This window comes from Lipophrys pholis (assembly GCF_963383615.2).
Source record: "Lipophrys pholis genome assembly, chromosome: 18".
Classification (NCBI taxonomy): Eukaryota; Metazoa; Chordata; class Actinopteri; order Blenniiformes; family Blenniidae; genus Lipophrys; species Lipophrys pholis.
The window spans coordinates 21420164-21444159 of NC_137646.1; the positions used below are offsets into that span (position 1 = coordinate 21420164).

The 23996-nt window shown below is 43.1% G+C and overlaps 1 protein-coding gene across 3 annotated transcripts in view; it reads left to right on the forward strand.

Moving 5' to 3' along the window:
• Positions 1 to 22140, forward strand: part of nlgn2a (neuroligin 2a) — a gene marked incomplete at both ends in the record, with an annotated part of 134343 nt that extends 112203 nt beyond the window's left edge. For all 3 annotated transcript variants that reach the window (XM_080486485.1, XM_080486484.1, XM_080486486.1), the window contains 5 exons: positions 12570 to 12755; positions 17476 to 17741; positions 18672 to 18825; positions 19969 to 20335; positions 21312 to 22140. In XM_080486485.1, coding sequence (XP_080342611.1) covers positions 12570 to 12755; positions 17476 to 17741; positions 18672 to 18825; positions 19969 to 20335; positions 21312 to 22140 — 1802 coding nt within the window. The remainder of the gene's footprint in view (positions 1 to 12569; positions 12756 to 17475; positions 17742 to 18671; positions 18826 to 19968; positions 20336 to 21311) is intronic.
• Between the last annotated feature and the right edge of the window lie 1856 nt (positions 22141 to 23996).

Sequence of the window (23996 nt, forward strand, 5' to 3'; positions counted from 1 at the left end):
CATACAGTAGAGCTCCCCTCCGCTCGCCACGGTGGTGGAAGCTTAAACCCGTGTGCTGAGGTTGCAGGGAATCGGAAAGAAAATCAAACAGTTGAAGGAAGCAGCTACTTCAATTAGATGTGTGTGTGTGTGTGCAAACATTTTCAGCTTATTTTGTATTCAAACTGTAATTTCACTCTCTTCTTTTAATTATAAACAAATCCTTAATGAAATGCATTAGTTCTAATCTGCACATCTTGATTTAAAAGCACTTTTTAAAATAGAGAATCTGTTGGGTTGACCCACTTGAATTTTGGGTCTGATGTGAAGCCTCATAACTAGTGTAATTCCATCTTTATATATGGAATATATCAATAATCTTAACACGGGACACAATGGGGAAACCCAATGGTAGCTACTTAGATATGTTGCTTCTTAATGTCATTAAGCTCAGTAGTCTTGGAAACACGACGGTCCAGATGTTGGTGTGACGTTTGGACCAGAGCAGAAAAATATAATCCAAATTTTATAAAAAGAAATAACCACTGTGAAGAAAATCTATTTTGGTCTTCACCAAATACACATGCTGGTCCGCACTATGAATTCAAAATCACCTTTATATGAGTGATTCTACCACCTCCTTCCCCCACTGTCAGCAAACATGCCGTTTGAAGCAGCGTGTGCAGATCGTCCAGAGCGGCTTCGCCTCGTGGAAACACAGGAAGAGGAGCGCGCCCCGCCTCCGCCTCGGAGCGATTGCACTGGGAGCATTACCTCCATGCATTCAGAACAATGAGTGATATGACAAGGCGCAGGCACAAATCATGAGGTTGACAAACAGTGTTATCTGGCCCGGCATGCCAGAGTAGTGTTTTCTATTTGTATGTGAGGCTGTGGGGAGAGAAAAACACCACCTCTGACAAAAGCCTCCATCACAGCTATTTGTTGTTGGTTTGTTTTTGGGGTTGTTGTTTTTTTTTTTTTTGCTGTTGTTTTTTTATTGCATTCTGAAATAATAGAGCGCTCCCTGTAGCCTTTGACTTCTGGTCCAGAGCTACTACTCACTCATTCCATCCCTCTGTCATCCTGGCACTGTGACACAAACAACATGCACTTTCTTTCACTTTGCTTAAGTAATGTCTTTAGGTATTTGCTCATGGGATAAAATGTCTTTCTTCCATTTCCAAGCAAGGGTAGCCTTTTATTCAAATCTCTTTCCTTTTTTTGACGAGTCGTTGGATTTTGGTCCACATGTGAATGCTTTTCCATTCTCAACCAGCTTTCAGTTAGCCACTTGTTGAAAATGGATGGTCTTTAGTTTGACAAGACCAACTGGGTTTCTATAAGTACCAATGGTGGTGATGTAGGATGTGGAAAGTTTAATAAGGATGTTTGATAGTGTTTGATCCTGATGTTAGACGCTTGAAATGGATGTCGGTTGTTTTCTAACAGCATTTTAATCTTTATCAAATACAGTGTCCATTATGTGCAAGAAAGTAATAGAGTTACATTTCTCATCATTATTGATTTATTATATGTCTGAATAACTTGAAGACCAAATCTTTTATTTTTTTTTCTCAAGAATTTTTCACATAATCAAAAAAGGAAATACTTTGTAACTTTTCTCTTCATGGAAAATACTTAATCGTGAAAATCGAGGGGACTTTTTGGCCACTGTGTGTGTTTCTTTTGGTAGAATGCTGGCAGTGCACCATTTTTTTTTCCAGAACATTGTTTTTCTCTAAATTGTTTACCCAAACCTTGTGTACACAGATGGTCAGTTTAACGGAGGTTCTGCAGATCGAGCGTGTTTGGATGTTTGAGTGAGGGATGAGCAATTGTGGGGGATTTGAGAAGCGGTCCCTCACACACTCGTCAGATCAGTTTCTTTATCTGGCGGAGATAAAGATATGAATTGCCTTTGTCTCCCCCACACAAACGGGTGTCAGCCACACTCTTTATCTGACAATACCCTCCCAATATCGAAGGCCTTCGACGGCGCTGCTGTTGTCTTCGTCAGCGCGAGACGCATTTTTATCATATTATTTGCATATTTTAATTACGCTGCCACGGAGGTGGAAAACAGACGACATCTTGATGCTGTTTCATGTTTTGATGGACAGGATTATCACGTAAATACACGTGTGTGTACAGGCGTGTGCGAGAGAGTGAGATTAACGGCGGTTGCTGAGGGAATTTTGGTTTTGCGCAAAAGAGGAGCCGCTTGGCTTGTTCTTCTAAATAACAGTGCTCTTTCGCTTGCTCGTAATCTACCCAAGCTGCGACTGAGCGTTTCAGAAGAAGAGTTTCCTCACTTGTGAAATATTCTTTAAAGACGTTGCATTTTCTAATAAAGCATACTTAATTATTATAGATCCGTAACAGATTAGTTCGATGTTTTTGATCAACGGTGACAAATGGTCAAACAGAAATCTTCCAAAAAGCAAACAAATGGTGTCGACATTGCCGGCTGAACGAAACTCAAACTCAGCTAAACTCTACCGCATTGGTTCTAAGCAGCGCTGCGCGAGCTGAGTGGAGGAGTTACAGTATCTAGGACAAGCCAGCATGGGCTCTGTTTGAAGTTCTCCGGAGTTTTGCCAGCGCGTAGTGGAAATGCACACGTCTCCTTTTCAGCTCCACAGATGAACCGCCGTTCATTCTGATCGCAGCCGAGGGAGGCATGTGCGCGCCGGATTGTACTCGCAGCCGGCATTCGCACGTAAACCTGCCAGTAAAAGGCTTGTGTGCAGAGACAAACAGACTCGCGTACATTCACACACCCCTGCAGACTCGAGATGAGTGTTTACCCGTTTATTTTTGCTGTTTGTTTGTTTTGCTCGGTAAATCCTGACCACCGCACAGCTGCCGCTGCTGCCGCCGCCGGTGCGGGCATGGACGGCAGTTTGGGGATTCATTAGCTCTTGCTTTTCTCCCTCTTTTTTTTCCCCCTCCGTCACTGCCCAGGAGTTCTATAAAAACACTTTAAATCAGAAATGGGAAAATATGCTGGTTTTATAGAGCGATTGCTGTCACAGCCAGTGTGTGTGGATGTGTGTGTGTTTTTTTTCCATTTACATTGTGAAAACCCTTATACAAAGCGAATCTTCTCGGTGAAGGCAGAGAAAATGATCCCTTTGACGTCACGGGGGTGATTTCAGATCCACTTTGTGAGGCGCCAGCTGCAGCAATGAAATTGGCAACATGATAGCGAAGGCCGCTTTAATAAAAGAGGCTATCAGATTGAAGAATATGATGTGTGGCAGGTCATCTTTTCTTGGAGCTTGGAGGATAACTCACCCTGTGCCGCTTAAATTCTGACCATTCCTTTCTCCTAAATGCAAGCACAATTAGCAATGATTGTAGTGACTCTTGTGTATTTTCAGCTCGGGTACATTTGCGCAACAGTGTTGAGAGATAATATTAAATTGATTCAACAGCTGAATGTCTTGGATCTTTATTCGAAACACAGGAATGAAAACCGGCATTAATTGAAATAATCTTTAGATTACAGTTACATTCTATTGAAAATTAAATAATAACAACCTGCGTCTCAAAATGAAGTTAGAAGAAGTTATTCTCCGTACCTTTCTCTGTAAGAGCCCTTTAATTTTATGTTTTTTTCCTTTTCGGCGTATCACCGGTCCCGCAGTATAATAGTACGTTATATTTTTCGGAAACTATTCAGCAAACAGTTTCTGCAAAAATCGCAAAACAAAATGAACAAAATTGGCCAGTCAAAGCAGATGGAGGTGATGAGGTTTTTTTTTATTGTTTCCTGGGTAAAAACTGACTTGAAGCTTAAGCGCAATCATCAGAGCTCATGTTGGACGAAACAAAGTGTCACCACCATTCAGTCTCGTATCATTCGTAATCTTGTTTGTATGACTTTCAAAACATTTTAAACCAATAAACCTACGAGTTTGAAATCGGACTTCTGGACTTGGAAGGAAATGTGAAGCAATTGATGATGCAGTGTCTCCTTTGAGACTCATATACACATGAAAAATGAAGAGTGACGTACGTTTCACATATTTTACCTGTTAAACACAAATCTCTTTTAAAGCCACAGGACTCATTTCTGCTCGGGAAGATATTTAAAATACCTTTAAACTTTAGGACGAAGTATCGAGGTTTGCAAAAATACCAACTCTTCGTTTATGCAGCACTCAGAGCGGAATCATAGACTCTATCAGTTTTAGCCAGTTCTTGGACAAAAGAACGGGCAAAGTTTTTGCAAAAATATGTCTCGCAAATTCTTTGCAGTATTGAGTCTGATCTTTTAAAAATCACGGGAGGGAGTAAAGTGTTTCTTAGATGGTGTCATGACTGAAAACAATTACTGTAGCTTTGTCCAAGCGTTATCCACACGGCCATGAAATAATACCATACATCGTGTCTGATCTGGCCCGTGGCACCCCTATTTCACCCACCATTACCCCCTGACTGAGAAGGCAGCCCTCAGGGGTAGCAGCACCTAAGGGAGCCAAGAGACTGATAAACAGAAGTGTGGGGGAAACACTTAGGCTGAGGAGGAGATGTTGGAACACATCAAAAAAAAAAAAAAAAGGGAAACAAAGGGGGAAAGTACTTTCAATTCAAAGCACATGCATGCAAAACGGGTGATAGTCAGCGTGCGCGATCGAGACGATGAGCTATTGTTCCTCAGGGCTGTAAAAGTGTTCACAGGGCAACAAAACCTGATCGATAGACACACACCGCCACTCCATAAAGGCTCCAGTTAAAAAAGAGGAGAGAAATAGACACGGGTCCTTCTATCTCCTGTAGATACACACACACACACACACACACACACACACACACACACACACACACACACACACCTGACAATCTATCAGCTCACTTCCTCACACCCCGTTTGTCCCTTTGTGACTCATTCCGTCTCTGTCAGCCGCTCTCATCCTGATACCTCGCCGTCATCCTCCCTCATGGCGGACTGAGCGTGGGCGTGTATTTCTAACACACTCGGACAAAAGCAGACTCTCACACACACACACACAGACACACACACACACACACACACACACACACACACACACACACACACACACACACACACACACGCGCACGCACATGCATGTGCAGATTGCAGCTCATGTGCATATGGTCGTAGTCTGCTGGGAGCTGGCCTGGTTTCTCTTTCACCAGCGTCAGGACTTCAGAGGCGAGCAGCTCCACACTGAACCTTGAAAGATGAAGAGACCAGGGTAATAGAAGAATCACTGAAACAGGAGTGACTGAAGGAGCATCTGTGTACAGAAGAGAGAGAAAGACGGCATCCAAATATGTAGGATGGCCACCAGAACAAAACTGAAAATCGCTGTCCACAATCTCTGGGTTTCATCCATGTGTGGTTGGATTTGAAACAATAAAATCGAGAAAATGTTGTGTCGTCTGCATGTTTCATGACTGACACCAAAGTTCCTCGAAAACAAAATTATGTAAAGGCAGTGAAGTTTAAGTGGAAAAAAGCAGTGGAAATAATACAGCAAGTTCTGGTTCTCAAAGACAGAGATTTTACTTTTAAGAGGAGGTCTTACGATGTGTTCAAGCCACTTATTTAAATAAGTTCCTTTTTGTTGACTTTTATTTCTTCTCAAATGGAAATAAGTTATAAAACAATTATAAAACTATGACCATTCAAATTTTAAATGTTTTTGTTAAAAGTGAGGAAAAAGTCCAAATTCCCCTCAATCTTGTGGATTTCTTTCTCACGTCATCTTACAGTGGTCCCTGTGGCAGTATGCAGAGCGGACCCTGTTCCCTTCTTCCTGCTCATCCGGGGGGAATCCGAGGCCCAGGCTCACTGAGAAATATAATCTCTTTAACCGGGTCGACCTCTGGTGCTCGTCCCGGTTGACCATGTCTGATATAACTCCAACGGGATGTGACCAGGAGGCCTCCTAATCAGATCCGTGAACCATCTCCAGTCACTGCGCTGAGTTTGAGGGAATAGCAGATTCTTCCAAAAACTCCCAAAACTGTGGTGAAGAGTATAGCCTGCCATCTTGCGGAGAAACATTCTGGCCAACTGAAAAAAAAACTCTTCCTCTGTACAGTATAGGAAGTTTGTACAGTCATTGATGTTATTGTTGTGTATTGATGTGAATGAAGCATCTGCTGCAGCTGCTGAAGGGAGATTTCCTTCACCCAGTTGTATCTACAGAAAATAGTTTCTGAAGCAAAATCTATTGAGATTTTACACTTTTCCCAAAAAATCATTCACATTCAGCATTTATTGAACTTAAAAACAGGGGAAAGATCAACGTACCGTTGATAAGTGACCTCCCAGCTGGTTGAATGTCAGTAGTTAAATCTTGGAACAAATTTGGCTTGTATTTTAAAAACCTACCACATTGGGAGCTTTTTATTCATTTAATGAAGCACTCTAATACTCCAAGGTAAAAAAAAATAACCAGTCTTCATTTTGCCCAACCTTGCATCTTTATTTCTCCCTTCACCAATTAAACTTCATCGTCCAAGTGAAGTGCATAAATATCGTCCTCAAAAGTTTATATCGGTACTGCAGATTCATTACCTGATTCTTATTATCAATACGACAAATACTGCCCAATAATTGTAGCTTAGGGCCACATAGTGCGATAGTTAATAGCACTCTTGCTGTGAATGTTCAAGGTTTGAGCCTGGGTTGGGTTGAAGTTTGGAAGTTTTCCTTAAATTGCCTGTAAGTGTGATTGTGTGCCGTCAGCTGGGACCAGCGCCAATCAATCAATCCATCTTTATTTGTGAAACATCTTTCATGCCAACAAAATATAGCACAAAGTGCTTTGCATGATTTAAGAAGAGCTGCAACCCTGAGTTTGGATCAAGCCGGAGAGACATCAGATGAGGAAGGTATTGGATCACGTCTTGTTTCACATCGGTGAAAGGTGAATGTTGCTGAAAGAAAACACACACACACACACACACACAATAATAAGTTGAGATATACCAGGGAAAAGAGAGAGAAATGTGCTGATATTGACCAAGTGTCCCCTCTCATTTGGACTATTGTGCCACATCTCTAAATGCCATCATATTCATGCCGATGAAAACTACAAACAAGACACATACCCAGACAGTCTTAGAGGGGTGCTTCTCAATATAAGGGCATACAATCTGAATAATTTCACAGATAATTTGGTTGTCACAGCCAAGCAATAGTATTAACAACTTTAGAGTTAGAAAAAGCATTAAGAGAAAGACGAGCAGAAGAGCATTGCCATTCACCCAGGGCCAATCCCCTGATCGAAGCTAAAGTGGTGTTTGAAGACGACGACAAAAAAGGCTCTTTAAAGCTCGACTTAGAAAAACAGGAATATGTATCATTTCAATCCTTTTTTTTCTTTTTTAAACCCTTTTTTCTTCCGAATCCATCTCCTTCTTCGCTTTGCCGTGACTCTTTGGTAATGGCGAAACGTCAAGAGTGGCAGTGTGACGATAGCACGGTCCGGCTCCGGCAAACGCCGCGAGGCACGTCGCCTTATTTCTCGTAATACACTTAGACACGATTCGCAAATCCATCAAAACGTCCTGTAGGTTTGTATCTGATTAAACCAGAAGAATGCACATGGTCCTAAGAGTGTGTGTGTGTGAAAAATACTGGAATGCGTGCGTCCTATACATTATTCAAATGTTTCAAACGTGCTCACATCTGCTCACGTCTCTGGACGCCACTCTGATGGACAATAATTACCACGCTGCCAAGAGCGCGCATGCTCACCTGGGGAGCTCCGGGAAAACCCAGTCTGCATCCCAACAATGAATTCACGTGGGACATCGTATGTTGGAAACGCAAACAAAGTCACGCACGCGTGCACAAATCAGCATAACAAGTGTGGCTGTGCATTCACGGCAAAACCTGAGCAAAGCGTACTGGCTCTATATGCGTAATTGCACGACGCTGGAACATAAAAGGCCCTCTGCAGGGTAGGTACACAAAAGTTGGCTTGTTTGCTTACAGCGCGCAGAAAAAAAAAACACGGGCACAAACAGGGTGTCTATAGCGATTTCTTTTGAATGATCCGTGCAGGCTTTGTGTGTGTGTGATTTCTCTGTATTTTTATTTTTTTTCCACCACATGCATATGTGTTGTGTGCGGTCAGGTTGTGTGTACGTGGTAAAGAGAGGACGATGGGTATAAAATGAATCTAAAAAAAAAAAAAGAAAAGGAGGCAGTCTTCTCTGTAGTGTCAGCCTTTGATCAGTGTGTGTGTGTGTGTGTGTGTGTGTGTGTGTGTGTGTGTGTGTGTGTGTGTGTGTGTGTGTGTGTGTGTGTGTGTGTGTGTGTGTGTGTGTGTGCCAACCCCTGGTGTCTTGGAGGCAGATGAAACACTGCGCCTCTATCCGGGACTCACAGAACACCCACTATCCTTTCTCTCCCTCTCTCTCTCTCTCTCTCTCTCTCTCTCTCTCTCTCTCTCTCTCTCTCTCTCTCTCTCTCTCTCTCGCTCGCTCTCCTTCCTCCCTCGCCCCTCTCACCACCGTTCCTTACCACTGCCATTTTAAGGGCTATTCATGCCGAGCTGCGCTTTCATCTTGCATTGCTGCGTTTTTAACCAGCTCCCCTGTTTTGCTTCTTCTTCTTCATCATTTCTCAAGCCTTTTATCGGATTAGAGAGGATAGGGGAGGAATGGGTGAAGTGGCCTGCTGTTGTACACTGACTCACAGTCGGATGGACACAGCATGAAGGTGCAGTAAAAAGCATACACCTGGGGATCTCAGGTGTACGCTCGTTTCTATTGTGAAATCTGGACTTTTTTTTTTTTTTCCCTGAACTCCTGCTAATTTTTGGAGCAAGAAAGTGAGGAGTATTTCTATACACTGCATTAATTAACTTCATTAATGAGCCAATTAGTATAATTGGTAATGTTTAATATATCATGCTGATTACAGTGGGGCATTAGGCAGCTTATTTGGCTCTTGTTTGTGCTCGGCTTAATTAATGCACCCAAACATGCAGCTTACTGGCGTGTTGCTGGACGGCGAAGTGCAGCTCCGAGGCTCACAATGCAGCTCATGGATACGCGCTTTGATCCCTTTTGTTCTGTGTGGACCATCTTAAGTTATACAGCCATGCTAAAGTAAGCACACCACAGGGGAAAAAGAAAGTTAGGTGTGTCTGAACCAACACACGCTTGAGCCTCTCTGAGGACCGAAGTGGATGGGGTTGAGAAATTCACACATATTAATGATTATTTGTATTTGTTTTAAACTAAAAAGAACGTAACGCCAGCACAGATGAAATGGTCAATTTTACCTGTTAATCCATCCTACCTCTTCAGGTAAAAAAAAATAAAAATAAGTAATAGAAATAATTAACTTCATCGGTATGTCTCCAGCTTCATTATGTTTACATAGTCTCTCTACCCATTAGTCATTTGTTTTCTCCCGTTAGGTTGACCAGTCTGGAAAAAAAAGTATTTCAAGTAAATTGGAGATTATAAATTCCACCTAAACTGTTCATAAAATTGTGTTTTTGTGTTTGTGGCTCAGTTAGCAGGTCTGATGGTTAGTTGCTCCCAATGAAGTGCATTTTGATGTCGATTTACAAGCATAATAATAACCTATTTTAACCTATTTTCATGCCGCATATTGCAGATATTTGGTCACATGTAATAAAATTCCATCAATATATGATAAGCCTCAGAAAATACAAGTTTCTCCACTCATCATGAGTAAATTGCTTATGGTTGGTAATGAACCCAAAGTTCCTTTCAAGAGCAAAACGAAGAAAAAAAACATTTCTTTTGAAGAACTACTGCAGCCTGAACTCTGATGCTTATGTGGAGAAGTTTGTGTGTGTGCATGTGTGTGAACTTTTTTTTTTGAGGAGGGGGGTTGTGGTTTAGGGATTGTCGGTGGGGGGGGGGATTCCTGATTTGCAGGTTAGTTTGGCTTAATGAACAACTGAGTTAATGTCATTAAGTGGATCCCGTTTTTAATCTCTTCTTTCCTTCTGCTTAGTCACTGTTTATCTTAATTGCCAATTAAAACTGCAGCCTTGCCAGTGCAACTCACTCCATTCACTCTGTGTCTGTGCTTATATATATATATACACATTAATGCTCTGAAGTCAAGCTTTGACACTTTAAAAAAAAGTTTCAAAATGTGACTTTTAAAAGACATTTTTAGAATCAGAATGCGGGAAGCTTGTATACCTTAAACTGGATAAACCTTGAAAGACGAGCCGAGCAGGAAAGAAAGAAAGAAAGAACGAACCTGTACTTTCATGCCTCATCTGAGGGAAATGCTTCAAATTTTCCCTTTCTGATACAACCATCTGCATTTTTACTGTAAGTGAAGATTCTACGTGCGTCTCCTCAATCCTACCCGCTTGAACTGATTTCCAGTGTGATCAGAGGATCAGATGTGTTCGGAATTGTTTGACTTCATTCTCAGTCTCACGGGGAAGGCTTAAGATCCTGATAACAGTAATCAGATACTATTTACAGGCGGCATACTGTATGTTTGTGTTAGACGGCAGCCTGGTTTAACATTTACTGTATCGGCTTACTGGACGACCTTTTCACGGCACCTGTCTTTATTAAAGCTCTAATTAGAAGTCCTGTTAGGATCCCGGAGGCCGCCGGCTAATGGGTGCTTAAATAGAGAAGATTTAGGTCTTTGGTGGAACAATCGAAGACACTCGACAGCAATCATGAGAGGCAAATGCCAAGCCAACAACAAAAAGGGTAAGCTGTTATTACAGCGCGCTGATGAATGGACCGTTGTCTTAACAGGGGAACTTTGAGGAGTCTTCAGTCCTTCCTCATTCCACAGGGGAAATGTGACTCACAAACAGGCTTTCATGTCACTTCCAAACACAGAGAACAACAGTAAATACAAAAGAGAGTGAAGATGTTGCCTGAGTTAATTTAGGCTAAAGGTTGAACAAATTCTGTGATGGAGTTGAGAGAGACTATAGTATACAGTATAGATAAAATATATATTCCCGAATCCAAATCCAGCTAAGTTATATTTCCTCCTTTGGCACGTCTTTGCTTTCCTTTGGTAAGGAAACTACAGTTTCTCTTGAGAGTAATTAATAAAGCCCAAAATGACCAAAAGCTAACATTAAAGAATCTTTCCTCATCTTCTAGTTTTCTTATCCAGCCTGTGGCCCAGCTCTAGCCTCATCTGTTCTGACTAACCTTTAATATATGTACTTTTAATCTTAAACAGCTTTGTCGTTTTGACAAATGAGATCAATTTCCGCCTCAATAGTACATGAGCTGTGAAGAAGGACTGTTTTCTACTGATTCGGTGAGACCTTTTTGCAGTTTGTGAGTGAAGAAACAGCAATTGTTGGATTATTTTTGCTTGTTGTACCTTTTTTTTTATATCATGCATGGTCCACTGTAGCCCACAAGAGAAAGCTGCATCGGATAGTCGCTTGAAGTTTTTTACTTTGTTTTTTTTTTAATCGGATTGACGTTTCGTCCGCACAAAGGCGTTTTCTTCTTTTAGGGAAAGTACTTATTTTTGAAACGGGCTCCCAGAGTAGATAGATCTGAGCGTGTCTTTCATCGTCATGGCAGAAACACAAACAAAATGCTGAAATACAGACGTCATAGCCCTGCTAACCTGCATGTAGTAACCTTGCCAACCACCAACACAACAATGGAGGAATACATGCTACAGACGCTACTGATCTAATTCTGGCTTTAAAGAACTTTTATCTTTTTTTTTACATTCGCTTGTCAATTTGTTGTTTTTATAAAATCCAAACGGGCCCAAAGACGGAGTTCCACTTTGTCATTGGTCCAAACAAATGACTGTTTTTGCCATGACTGCCATTGTACTGTATGTGTTTTGACTTTTATTGTGTGCCTCCTTGTTTTCTTCTCTGTTTTCTGGTGTGTTTCTGTCTTTCCATGATGGCATTACAGCTTCAGAGGAGCTACAGTCTTGGTACCATAAAGAGTGGATGGAAGGACAAAAAAAAAAAAAGCTTGAAAGTCGTGGATATAATCGTGTTTGCTTCCTCTCGCACTAAACTTAACATTCACAAAGACCATTAAGGACAGTTGAGCTTGTCCTACATCGACAATTCAGCCGCGTAAACACGTCACAGAAGCTGCGACATTTCTGCTGTGTCATGCCGGGAGCTGCCATGCATGACCACATTGATTGAGTGTAAAACAGACACACTCCTAAATCGCAAACACAATATGTCATTGTTTTGTAATCCAGTTATGGGTGTGATTCAGATTAAGGCCACCTTTGTTATTCGGGGCGACCGCGCTCTAAGTGGCTTTGTTTAAAAGTCTGCCCTCAAAAGCATGAGAGTGAGGGAATGTCATTAAAAGAGGGGCTGAAGAAGCCATTTCTTCTCTTGCTCGCGGGGCTTTCTCCGTGCGCCCGCCGTCTGTGACTCCCGGTTGATGGATGACGGTGTTGCATGCTCAAACACATACATCCTCTTTTCCCCCCCGCGGTCCTGCGATTCCCTCTCAGTCCGAACTTGATTTAGAGGCCAAAGTAAGGATCATTTGCCAGACAGGCACTAAAGACTAAAGACACAGATACTAACATCATCCTCTCTCTTCTCTTCTTATCCAAACAGGCTTCCTGAGCACTGGAGATCAGTCCGCCAAAGGGAACTACGGTCTGCTGGATCAGATTCAGGCCCTCCGTTGGCTGAATGAGAACATCGGCCACTTTGGCGGAGACCCGGAGAGGATCACCATCTTCGGCTCTGGAGCCGGGGCGTCCTGCGTCAACCTCCTCATCCTCTCGCACCACTCGGAGGGTAAATCGGAGTGCTTTTTCTTTTTTCTTTTTTTTTTTTTTTTTTACAATTTCTTTTTTTTTTAAAGTCCTTCTTGATGTCAGTTCATCTGTCATGTGTCGTTTTCTGTCAGTTCCATAATATGTGTCGCAAAACACAGAAGCACATTGTCAGGTTATTGTTATTTTCTAAATAGCCTCAAGCCCTATTAAATATAAATGTTTTTTGCTTGAATCACTCGTGTTATGATTAGTCAAACGTATTTTTCTGTGTTAAAAAAGTCTGGGTCAGACAAAAACACACCTATTAACATCCAGCTCGGAAATGATTAAACCCTGTGTTGTTCACTTGTCACGTCAATACTCAGGGGAAAAATACCACTTGTCCTTGAAAGCTAATAGTTGAAGCCGCCATGTGGCTAATGGGCGTTCTCCAAGTTGCGTCTCGTATTTAGAGGACGAATGGCTACGGAGTGCCGGGATCCCTCTGCAGTGGTCCGTTGAGCACTCCTGGCTCGACTACCAGCCCTCTGTGCGAGGCCGCCTCCGCCTCCACCTCCATCGGAAAACCTACATCTGTCTGACCTCGTGCTCCCCATTACCGACAACACGCCCTGAGGGCGAAGTGTTAATATTGCACCACCAAAAAGACAGAGGCCTGCGGACCGGGCGGACTTTGATCTGAATTGAGATCAGTGCGGCTGACGATCCGCAGCCAAACGGTCACGCACTCGCAGCCTTTGATCATGATGTTCTTGAGGCCGTCCTCCTCCGATCTTAACTTCTCGGTTCTTTCCGCTGGTCGAGGGCTCCCCCTCAATATCTCTGGCGTCTCTTCATTTTCCGTCTCGCAAGCACAAACCGCAAAGGACAGAGACAGGGAAGAAATGGCTGGTGAAAAGACAGATAGAAATTGGAAGGAGCGTGTTCACACCGCTGCTATTACTACGCTAAATTACCATCAGTGGGCCTGAGCTACTCGAGGTTTGCGTGTATAAATCGTGTGTGAATTTGATGTAGATTTGTGCACATGCTAACGGGGCCCACCCAGGATTGTGTCCGATTGACGCGCAGAATAAATAGCGCATACAATCCATATACTACATTATTGCTTGTTAATATGGAATTTTGGACATGTACAGGTACAAATCAACATTCTTCTCCTGGAGCCTTCATCACGCTGTGCGGTCTATTCAGAATCTCTTCTTTATCCCACAGCTTTTACTTTGTGACACGTCACTCCTCCACCCGGCGTTAGCAAACGGACACAGAAATAATAGCGTTTCTAGTAAATCGTTCGTGTGCAAACACGGCACATTGCATGCAGAACCCCTATTTGAATAGTCGTGTTTGCATGTGCTCTCACTAATACTATTATTCGCACCAGAATAACGATTTATTTGTGTGAGCTTGCAGTAAATCAAGCCCAATGTCTATTAACACTTCCTACTAAACCAGACACCCGACACACACCCTTTCCTACTGGCGCAACTAGTAACGCAGCTCTTTTGGAAACAAATAGACTGTAACTGACTGTTTTGGGGGGGTTTTAATTATGAAAGATAAAGACAAGAAATAAATATTACACTTGTACAGGACTCTATCAAAATAAATGCAATGTCCATCATTAAGCGTACCAAGCTGATATGACCTGACATTTTCAAGGAGGCCCTTTTTTTTTTAAAAATAGCTTCTGTGTACGAGCCGTTGCCAGAGTTGTAGAAGTTCACTTTTAGTTTGAAGTTATCGTTTTTTTAATGGCACTGATTGTTAGATTCATCATGACTGTATGGAACAGTCTTTGTATTGCAGCCAATTGCTGTTGGACATTTGTGATGAGGATAGTCACATGAAGCTATTACTGGTTTGAACTGCCTCTCAATGAGAGACACATAAAGAGGTTTTATGAAGCATGTGTGATTAGACACAATCACTTGTGACAATCAGTGGAAATGGAAAATTGACTGCGTTCTCTTATAGGTCTGTCAGTCTAGAAGGGTTTGGGTTACAAAAATCAACAATGACGTTATTTTCTTGCCCATAGCTGCAGTGTTTTAGTCACACAGGAGACGCATGGGTGACTCAATTCACCATCTTGTGGTTCAAAGTGATATTACATCTTAAATCGCCACGAATCATCCAGCAGACATCTACAACGCATTTATGGGTTTTTTTCCCCATCCATCTATTATTTCAGGTTGTTTTATCGAAAACTAATCATGCAGCGAGCCTTGCGTTTCTTTAATATCAAAAAGCAAGAATTAGATGGTCAAGTTGTTTTATTTAAAAAAAAATTTCTACAATGCATTGTAATGATTAGTTTTCAGGTGAACCCAACTTTCCTAAAAACACATTAACAATTCAGAAAAGCAGTATTAACCTCTTGTCTTGTGTTGCTACCAACCAGCCCTACCCCACGGCCTCCTGTCCATACTCACGCCTCCGCTTTGTCATCACCCCATCGTCATCGTCCTCCTCTTCATCAGCATCTAACGGTGTAACATCAGCCCGCTAGACACCACCTGTCTGTCTTGCTCCCCTCCCTGTCTCACCCAGCCGGGGACGCCAGGTAAGGAGCCTGTCATGCTCGCGCTTCAGGGACACCAATCATGTCAAGAGCGCGGCGCCACAAATCAAATCCGACAGCGGAGACGTACAGGATGGATAGCAGGATAGCAGTGGCAGGCGGGACGGAGGGAGGTGTTGTTGGCGATACTGATCTGATTAAGGGGACCGTGGAAACCGAGTGCAAAAATGTGTCAATGCAGTATACACAGTGATGGAAACGGAAGGGTATTACACAAGAGGGAAATATGCGAGCTTGCTATTTAAATCAATACACACTCTATAAACATCTACAGGTTTTGTTTTCATGTGTGTAGTTTAAAGGCTTTGCGGAGGCTATTTTCCAGAGCAAGTTTGAAATGATGTTCAAACTGTTAAAAACAGATGAAAGAGGCAGCGATTTCAAATTAAAACTTTAAAAAATTAACTAGTTTGGTGCAAACTCACATGAAAGCAAAGCGTTTGATAAGAGCCAACTTGGAGTGTTTTGACGAAGAGATTACTGTCGGCACTCCTGAGTTCTTGTTATCATACCTGTTAGAGCTTATCCAGGACGTCATTAAAACCTGTGCAAGTTTCTAAGGTTATTGCTCTGGTGTTATTGATTCAAACGAAAGTTGAAGGCCAGGTCATTGTTTGCTTTACAAAACACAACGAATCACAAGTATCCCTTTCGTTTCCTCGGCCGCCTCATTTACCCCCATTTTTTTTTTTTTTTACCTTAACATTGGGTCAAATCCACTGCACTCAACACTGAGTCATTAAAATAACATTTGATGGCATTTAGTGTGGAAGAAAAAGAGGAAAAGTAGCCTAATGGAGTAAGACACGAAGCAGGGAAGACAAGAGGCACTCAGGGGATGACAAAGAAACTGGTTTTGAAGGTGAATAAAAGTATACCCATCGCCGTGTCTCTCAGTGCAGATATGTAGGTGAAGCTGTTTCCAAGCCGCTTCTCGCTATAATTGATTTCCCAGGGAAAGGAGCCTCTGCAACTCTGCTTAATAATTAACTGACCGGTCTTCAGGCCCGGAGAAGGGGGAGGAAGGGGTGGGGGGTGAGCGAGTGAGACAAGCGGGCCCTTAACGAGCCACTTGAGTGGTTCAAACAGCCCAGGACAGCCAGAACCGGGGAGACTGTGAGAGAGACAAAGAAGAAGAGAGGCGGAGAGAAAACCCAGTGGCGCCGAAAAGAAACAGAAAGCACAAGAAAGGGGGGATCTTTTGACATATTCCCAGCCCTTTACCTCCGTCAGTGATGCTTCGGGTCTGTAGTTCCAGATCTGCCAGATTCTTTCTACTGAGAAACCCCAAGTAGCAGTTTTAATATCCTGCGATTCTAACACTAGTGTTACTGCATCTGCAAATCTGGATTTTTATTTTTCACAAAGCTCCACCCTGCCTCTGTCATTATTGAAAGAATTGGGGTCATATGCAGTATTTGTGACTTTTCGGTATTACTTGAGGACAAGGGTCTCAAGCTCAACTATGCTGGGCGCCACTGTCATCTTATAGGAAACTCTTCAAAAATGCATCCTTTATAATAAATGCAAATATACAAACATTTGCAGTTGATCAGGGCTGATGAAAACAGCTGTTTTTTAGCTGGGTTTCTTTTCTTTTTTTGAACAGAATAATGACACAACACAACACTGAGACCCAGATTGAATTGATGTAAAATGTATTAATTACATGAAATAATTTTTGGACATATTGCTGTGTTTAATACCAGGATTTATTATTAAAATTGTCTTTATGTTGTGACTGTAGTAATTCTCTGTTGGAATTATCTTTCTTTTCAAGGCTATTATGGCACAATTTTATCACTCTGGCCCACTCGAGATGAAATTGGGTCGAATGTGGCAATTTAAATTATTTATGTTTCAGTAGGTATTTTTTGCATTAAATAAATACCAAATTTCATCTAAAAATCACCTGAAACACTTATGCTTGTATTTTATTCATATCGATTTGACATTTAAACTATCATTCACAACTGCAACTACTGCTCTTGCTTCTTTTCCCACTTAGTTTGCGTTTTAATTGGATGGTTTCTCATCATTTGAATTTTATAAGACTTCACTATTTATTTGTTGGGGGGGGGGGGGGTAAAACACATCCCCTGCTACATGTTTGCCTCACAATAACATATCTGTAAATCTCCATCTATCCTGACAGGTCTGTTCCACAGGGCCATAGCCCAGAGTGGAACCGCCATATCCAGCTGGTCTGTCAACTACCAGCCCCTCAAGTACACCAAGATCCTGGCCCGGAAGGTGGGCTGCACCTACACGGAGACGGCCGACCTGGTTGACTGCCTGAGGCGCAAGAACTTCAGAGAGCTGGTGGATCAGGACATCCAGCCGGCCCGCTACCACATCGCCTTCGGGCCGGTGGTGGACGGAGACGTCGTGCCCGACGATCCCGAGATCCTCATGCAGCAGGTGAGGAGTCCTGTGTGTGCAGACGTGAGCCTCCTCCCGAGGACAGTGGCTTGATCTGTGATGACACCGAGCGGAAGAGAAAGTGAAGAACGTGTTTGTGTGACTAAGTGTGAGCGTCACCTTCCTTGCGCCACTGGGAAGGCGACCAGTGATGAGAAGTCACACCTTGCAAAAGCTGCAAGACTGGGAAAATAAGCACGTGTGTTGGCGACGTGAGGATTCCCACCTTTTCAGTTTGCGGCTTTGCGATTTATGAAACAACGATAAAACTTGTTCTGGGCTGTGCAAACTTAGACTTATACTTTGCTCCTGTGATCAGGATTAACAGTAATCAGTATTTACAATTTCAGGAACATCGTGTGTCCCTTTTTCACTTCCATACCTTATTAATGTTATCTGTGAAGTAATGGAGTCTTTGAACATTTGCTCTATCGTCTATGCTCCATTGTGATCTCAGTATTGCTTTTATGAGAATTGCAAATGATTGCATCCTTGTTTTTATTTACACTTCAAACATCGTCCCAGCCCATTTGGAAATGGGGGAGTACATGTGCCAACGCCGAAAGCTCGAATGAGCGTGACTGTTGCAGCTGCTTTGTTATTCAGCTGCTCGGCTTCCATATTAGATCCCTATAAAAATTAATAATCTGTGAGAAAATAATTGGAGGTGAGCATCAAAAGCTTTCCGGAGCTCTTGCTGTGCATTAATTGACTGCAGACTTTTAAAACTCTAAAAGAGTTTACATGTACTCGCATGAATCCATAACCTGGAGCACGTCATCTGAGATACCTCCTAACTTGTACTCATTTTCACGAAAAACAAGTGGCATCGATAAACAGGATCGTGAAATTGCCTTGAAACCACATGTATGAGTGTCTTTTTGTGCACTTATAACCACTCAGCATGTGCTTCCCTCATCTCACCACCAGGGGGAGTTCCTCAACTATGACATCCTAATAGGAGTGAACCAGGGAGAGGGGCTGAAGTTCGTGGATGACAGCGAGGACAATGATGGCATCTCAGCCGCTGCGTTCGACTACACCATCTCAAACTTCGTGGACAACTTGTACGGATACCCTGAAGGTAAGGAGGAGGGGGCGCGTCACAGGACACCCGTCTATCTTCACCCGTCCATCATCATCCATCATCAGTGCTCTGACTCTTCCTCTCAGATTAAATCAGAGTTTCAGTAGGAGAAACATTCAAAAATGACAACTAAAAGAGTACTTACACTCTGTTAGTGTACTTAAATTGATTTTTAAGGGATCTATACTTTACTATGAACAAAGAGGTTTTTTTTCTATTTATGAAAACTTTGATACATTCTGATCTGTGTCATTGCAAATGAATAAGCATAAACTTAGTATTACAAAAATGTGCATTGATGTGAGCCCAGCAATCACCATCAAAAATGTACGTAAGGGGTTGTTTTTTTTTGAAAAGGAGGCATTGTGTATCCGTAAAGTTGAGCCATTTTACTTATGTTCTTTAATATATTTCTCAACCTGTCACTTTGCACAGAAAACAATACAAATGAAGGACAACTCGTCAAAATACAAATGTCACTGCAAATGTATTCCTTAACACATGAAACCTCAAAAACACCTAACCATTTGAGTATATTAAAGTAAATGGTAAATTTGGAATATATTTTCATTAATTTGCGGGCGGAGATGCACATCTTTAAAAGGTTATTTGGGTGAAGACAATGAGGAGATGAAATGTGAGCCCCGGTGAAGTGCGTCAACCAAGACGAGCATACTGGGGAGCTTGCCTATCGTGGAGATTATCTTTCACCACGGTGGGTCTGTGCTGTGGCCTTTGAGGCTCTGTGGGCACTTATGCCGCCGCTCATCATCCCCCAGGCAGCCGGCTCCCAATCACAGTGCTGTTGTTCCTCCAGGATCAGCCTGCAGCCCCCTCACAGCGGGCTGCAGTCAAAATACAGACACGTTGGGAAAATTGCTGCCACGCTTCCCCCTCAAGTGCCTGTCACTCATCCCACGTTCTGAGAGGAGCGTTGCAATGTTTGCTCTTTGTGTCGCTCCGTCTTTTCTCGGTCACGGATTCAGCTCCATCCTGTTCACTCCCGATTGTATCTCACCTCTGTTTTTGCTTATCTTGAACACTTTCATCCTTCAACATGTATTGTTACTTCACTCTCAGCTTTTCAGTTTTCCTCCTCTCTCTCTCTCTCTTTTTTTTTTCTCCTTTTCCCACTTCCAGGTAAAGACATCCTGAGGGAGACCATTAAGTTTATGTACACAGACTGGGCGGACAGAGACAATGGCGACATGCGAAGGAAGACTCTTTTAGCTCTGTTCACAGACCACCAGTGGGTGGCTCCGGCGGTGGCGACCGCCAAACTCCACGCTGAGTTTCAGTCGCCGGTTTATTTTTACACGTTCTACCACCACTGTCAGACCGAGACGAGGCCCGAATGGGCCGACGCCGCCCATGGAGACGAGATCCCCTATGTGTTCGGCGTGCCCATGATCGGTGCCACAGACCTGTTCCCGTGCAACTTCTCCAAAAACGACGTGATGCTGAGCGCTGTGGTCATGACCTACTGGACCAACTTTGCCAAGACTGGGTAAGTCTGATCGTCAATATTCTCTTTTCACTCTGAGCTGAACAATTTAGATTGTATGATTGGCACCTGCTTTCTCAATTCCATCAGGACAGTGATCTGCCATAACATTAGGACCACCTCAGTGACTATCTGTGATCAAGTTGATAGCAGCAGTCCTGGAAGTGGCACCGTAGAGCCCCGATGGCAGGGTTTCAAATTCAAATGAGCTGGAGCCACTTTAGATAAATTAACAAATAAACTGTAACTGTGTTCTGGACAAACATGTGACAGTACTTATGCTCAAATTTTCCTCATATCTAACAAAATACTAAAATATACACATGAGAAAAATTGCTTTTTCCTCTGCTATTGCTCTTTTTCTACTTCCTTTTTTAAAGAAGTACTTTTTAACGTTTAAATCGGTTAACAGATCATCAGTTATTTATGGAGAAAAAGGAAAACCACATTGAATTATATATTCTTCTCATTAAACTGCTTTTGACAATTTTCTTTGATTAATTTTTTTTCAATCAAATTACGGGGCCAGAATCACTATCACCATCACCTTTGATAGATACTGATCTCTGCAGACTGGGAACAAACCACAGGAGCATCAGTTTTCTAAACACTCCGACCTTTTGCTTTAGACATCTCAATTTGTCTTATTGCGCATGTCCTCACTCTTGTCCATTCCTCGGCTCCGAGCACATCAGCTTTGAGGACAAAATGTCCCATAAAAAAACCCACCCAGCTTGAAGATAGTTCAATATCACCCACTTCAGTTGTATTTGCAATATAGAAGAGCAGCTGTATTTCCACAGAGTTACAGAGCATCCTGCCCACCTTGAACATCCCAAACACATTTGAATTTCAGGTGTAAATATAATCATTTTTGGATGTTAAAAGGTTGTGCCACTTCATGTCCTGTCGTCATTGTTTTGAAAAATGCAATGATCCGAAGCCCATGACTGAGATGTCCCCCTCTTTGCTCCACCAGGGACCCCAACCTGCCCGTCCCTCAAGACACCAAGTTCATTCACACAAAGCCCAACCGCTTTGAAGAGGTCATTTGGACCAAGTTCAACTCAAAGGACAAGCAGTACCTTCACATCGGCTTAAAACCTCGTGTTAGAGACAACTACAGGGCCAACAAGGTGGCCTTCTGGCTGGAATTAGTCCCTCATCTTCATAGTCTAAATGAGGAGCTGTTCCCTACGACCACCCGCTCGCCGACAGGCACGGGCACCATCAAGCCCTGGACCAGAAATCCAGGTGCTCGCACCACTCGTCAGCCCTACCCTACCTTCCCCTCTGATCCTGAACCGGACGGTTCAGAGCGCCCACGCCAGGAGCTCTTTCCTGGAGACACCCGTGACTACTCCACCGAGTTGAGCGTGACGGTTGCCGTGGGGGCGTCGCTCCTCTTCCTCAACATCCTAGCTTTTGCCGCCCTTTACTACAAGCGTGACAAACGCCACGAGATGCGGCGGCACCGGCTGTCTCCTCAGCGCGGCGGCCCGGCCAACGACCTGGCCCACAGCCAGGAGGAGGAGATCATGTCCCTGCAGATGAAGCACTCGGAGCACGACGCCCACCACGACATGGAACCCCTCCGGCCCCACGACATCCTGCGGCCCGCCTGTCCGCCCGACTACACGCTGGCGCTGCGCCGCGCCCCCGACGACGTGCCGCTGATGACGCCGAACACCATCACCATGATCCCCAGCACCATCACCAGCATGCAGCCTCTTCATGCCTTCAACACGTTCCCCTCGACCGGCCACAACAACACCCTGCCCCACCCCCACTCCACCACCAGGGTATAGTAGAGACTGCCCCAACGCAGCGTCACCTCAGGACCAGACATACTGGCTCTCCTACTGATCGAGAGGAGGGGCCTCTGGACCTGAGCCTCCGCTCTGCTCTCTTACTTATTTCTCAAAAAGTACTCCTCTGTCATGTGCTGTAAAACTTTGCAGCTCCCTCCACTGGTGGCGTATGGAGGTGCAACTGAACTACACGGCAGCAGACGATCAGTTCGGAGGTCACTTAGATCTTTCGAAGACACTGGCTTCAAACAAGGTCTGTTTCGCAGACTAAAAGCCCCAAACAAGTGTTAGAGGAGTGAAACATTTTGCCCCTTGCCGTTTTCTCGCTCTTTTTTTTTTTTTTTTTTTTTTTTTACTTTGGTGTCATCTCTTTCTCCTGTCCCTGGTGTGTTAGTGCACATATCTTTCTCTTTTTCTACATCTGTGTCTTATTACTGCTTTGTTCCCCCCACGTTTGACATGTGATTTTTCTCCCTTGTTCACAATGCTCCTCCGCTCAAAGCAGTCCCAACCTCCTGTGCTGTTGGAGGGTTGGGATGGGGGGGGCATCGACTCCATCCAGTTAACATTCAGCGAGGAAAACACTGATATCTATCTGACACTTTCATTCTACCAGCATTCTTGGTGCCGAGTATGTATTACTGTGTTTGCTTTCTCATCGAGGGAGGAAAAAAAAAAAAAAAAAAATGAAAGAAAATTCTAGGGCAATCTTATTTACTGTCAACTAACAGAGGCTGTGCATACTCATGACAAAGTGCCAAACTGGCCTTCGATTGTGGTTTTTTTTTTTGGTTTTCTTTCATCACATTTCTTTATGTCGCACATTTGTTTGATTGTTGTTTTTTGTGGAAAGATTTTTTTTTTTTTTGCTGAAAATATAGATATAGAGAAATGATATTATATATAGTTATATATAAATGTGTACAAAGAAGAAAGTATATAAATGGGTTTTCTCAGTGGGGATCTATGCATGAATTATTTTTAAAAAAAAAAGCTAGCAGGGCTGAGGGGGGAGAGGACACTGTATCTGCCAATGCACGTTTCCCAAGTCTAATCAAGTCATATTGGCCCACTTTTCGCCATTTGTTTTTGTACCACGGGACTTTCCGAAGCCACTCGACAAATCACCCGCACCTCCCAACACTGACCAGTTAGAGTCGTCACACATCTCTGAGGAAGTTACAGTGAAAGCAGCAACTACGAACACACCCTTTCATTCACTCTCTCCCTCATGGCGTCATTTAAAGGTGATTTTTTTTTTCCCAACCTGGTGATGCAGAAGAGACAACCAAGAGTCGCTTTTTTTTTTTTTTTAGAGAGAGAGGGTAAAGAACACAAAATCTGTTGCTTTAGTTCACTTGTGTTGAATTATTTTGGGATTTCAGCAAGAGGCAAAACAATCTTTTTCCTTGCTTTCAATGTCTGCCCCTCAATTTCCAGCACAGGTAGATTTTATGAACAGTGAGTGTACTACATCAAAACTCCTTCACGTGGACATGTGTGGGCCTCGTCTGGATAATAAACAGGTAGAGAGGCAGACAAGCAGATTAGTTTGAATGGAAAAAGAGTTGAACACAAGTTTGTTTGTTTTTTTACCTCCCAGGTCTCTGTATCGTCACTTCTTCTTTCTCACTCCTCTTCTACATTCCAGACTGACGCCCGCATTGCGGCAATCACGAGCGACAACTGCAGCTGCAATCACACATTATTAAAAAAAAAAAGAAAAGACAAACCCAAACCTCACTGTGTCAGCGTCGCTCCACACAAGTTCTGACTGACCTCGGTTCACCTCCGCTCGTATCCTCACACTCAAAGGTCAGCTCACTGAGCCAGTGACGCATTTCGTGAGCTCG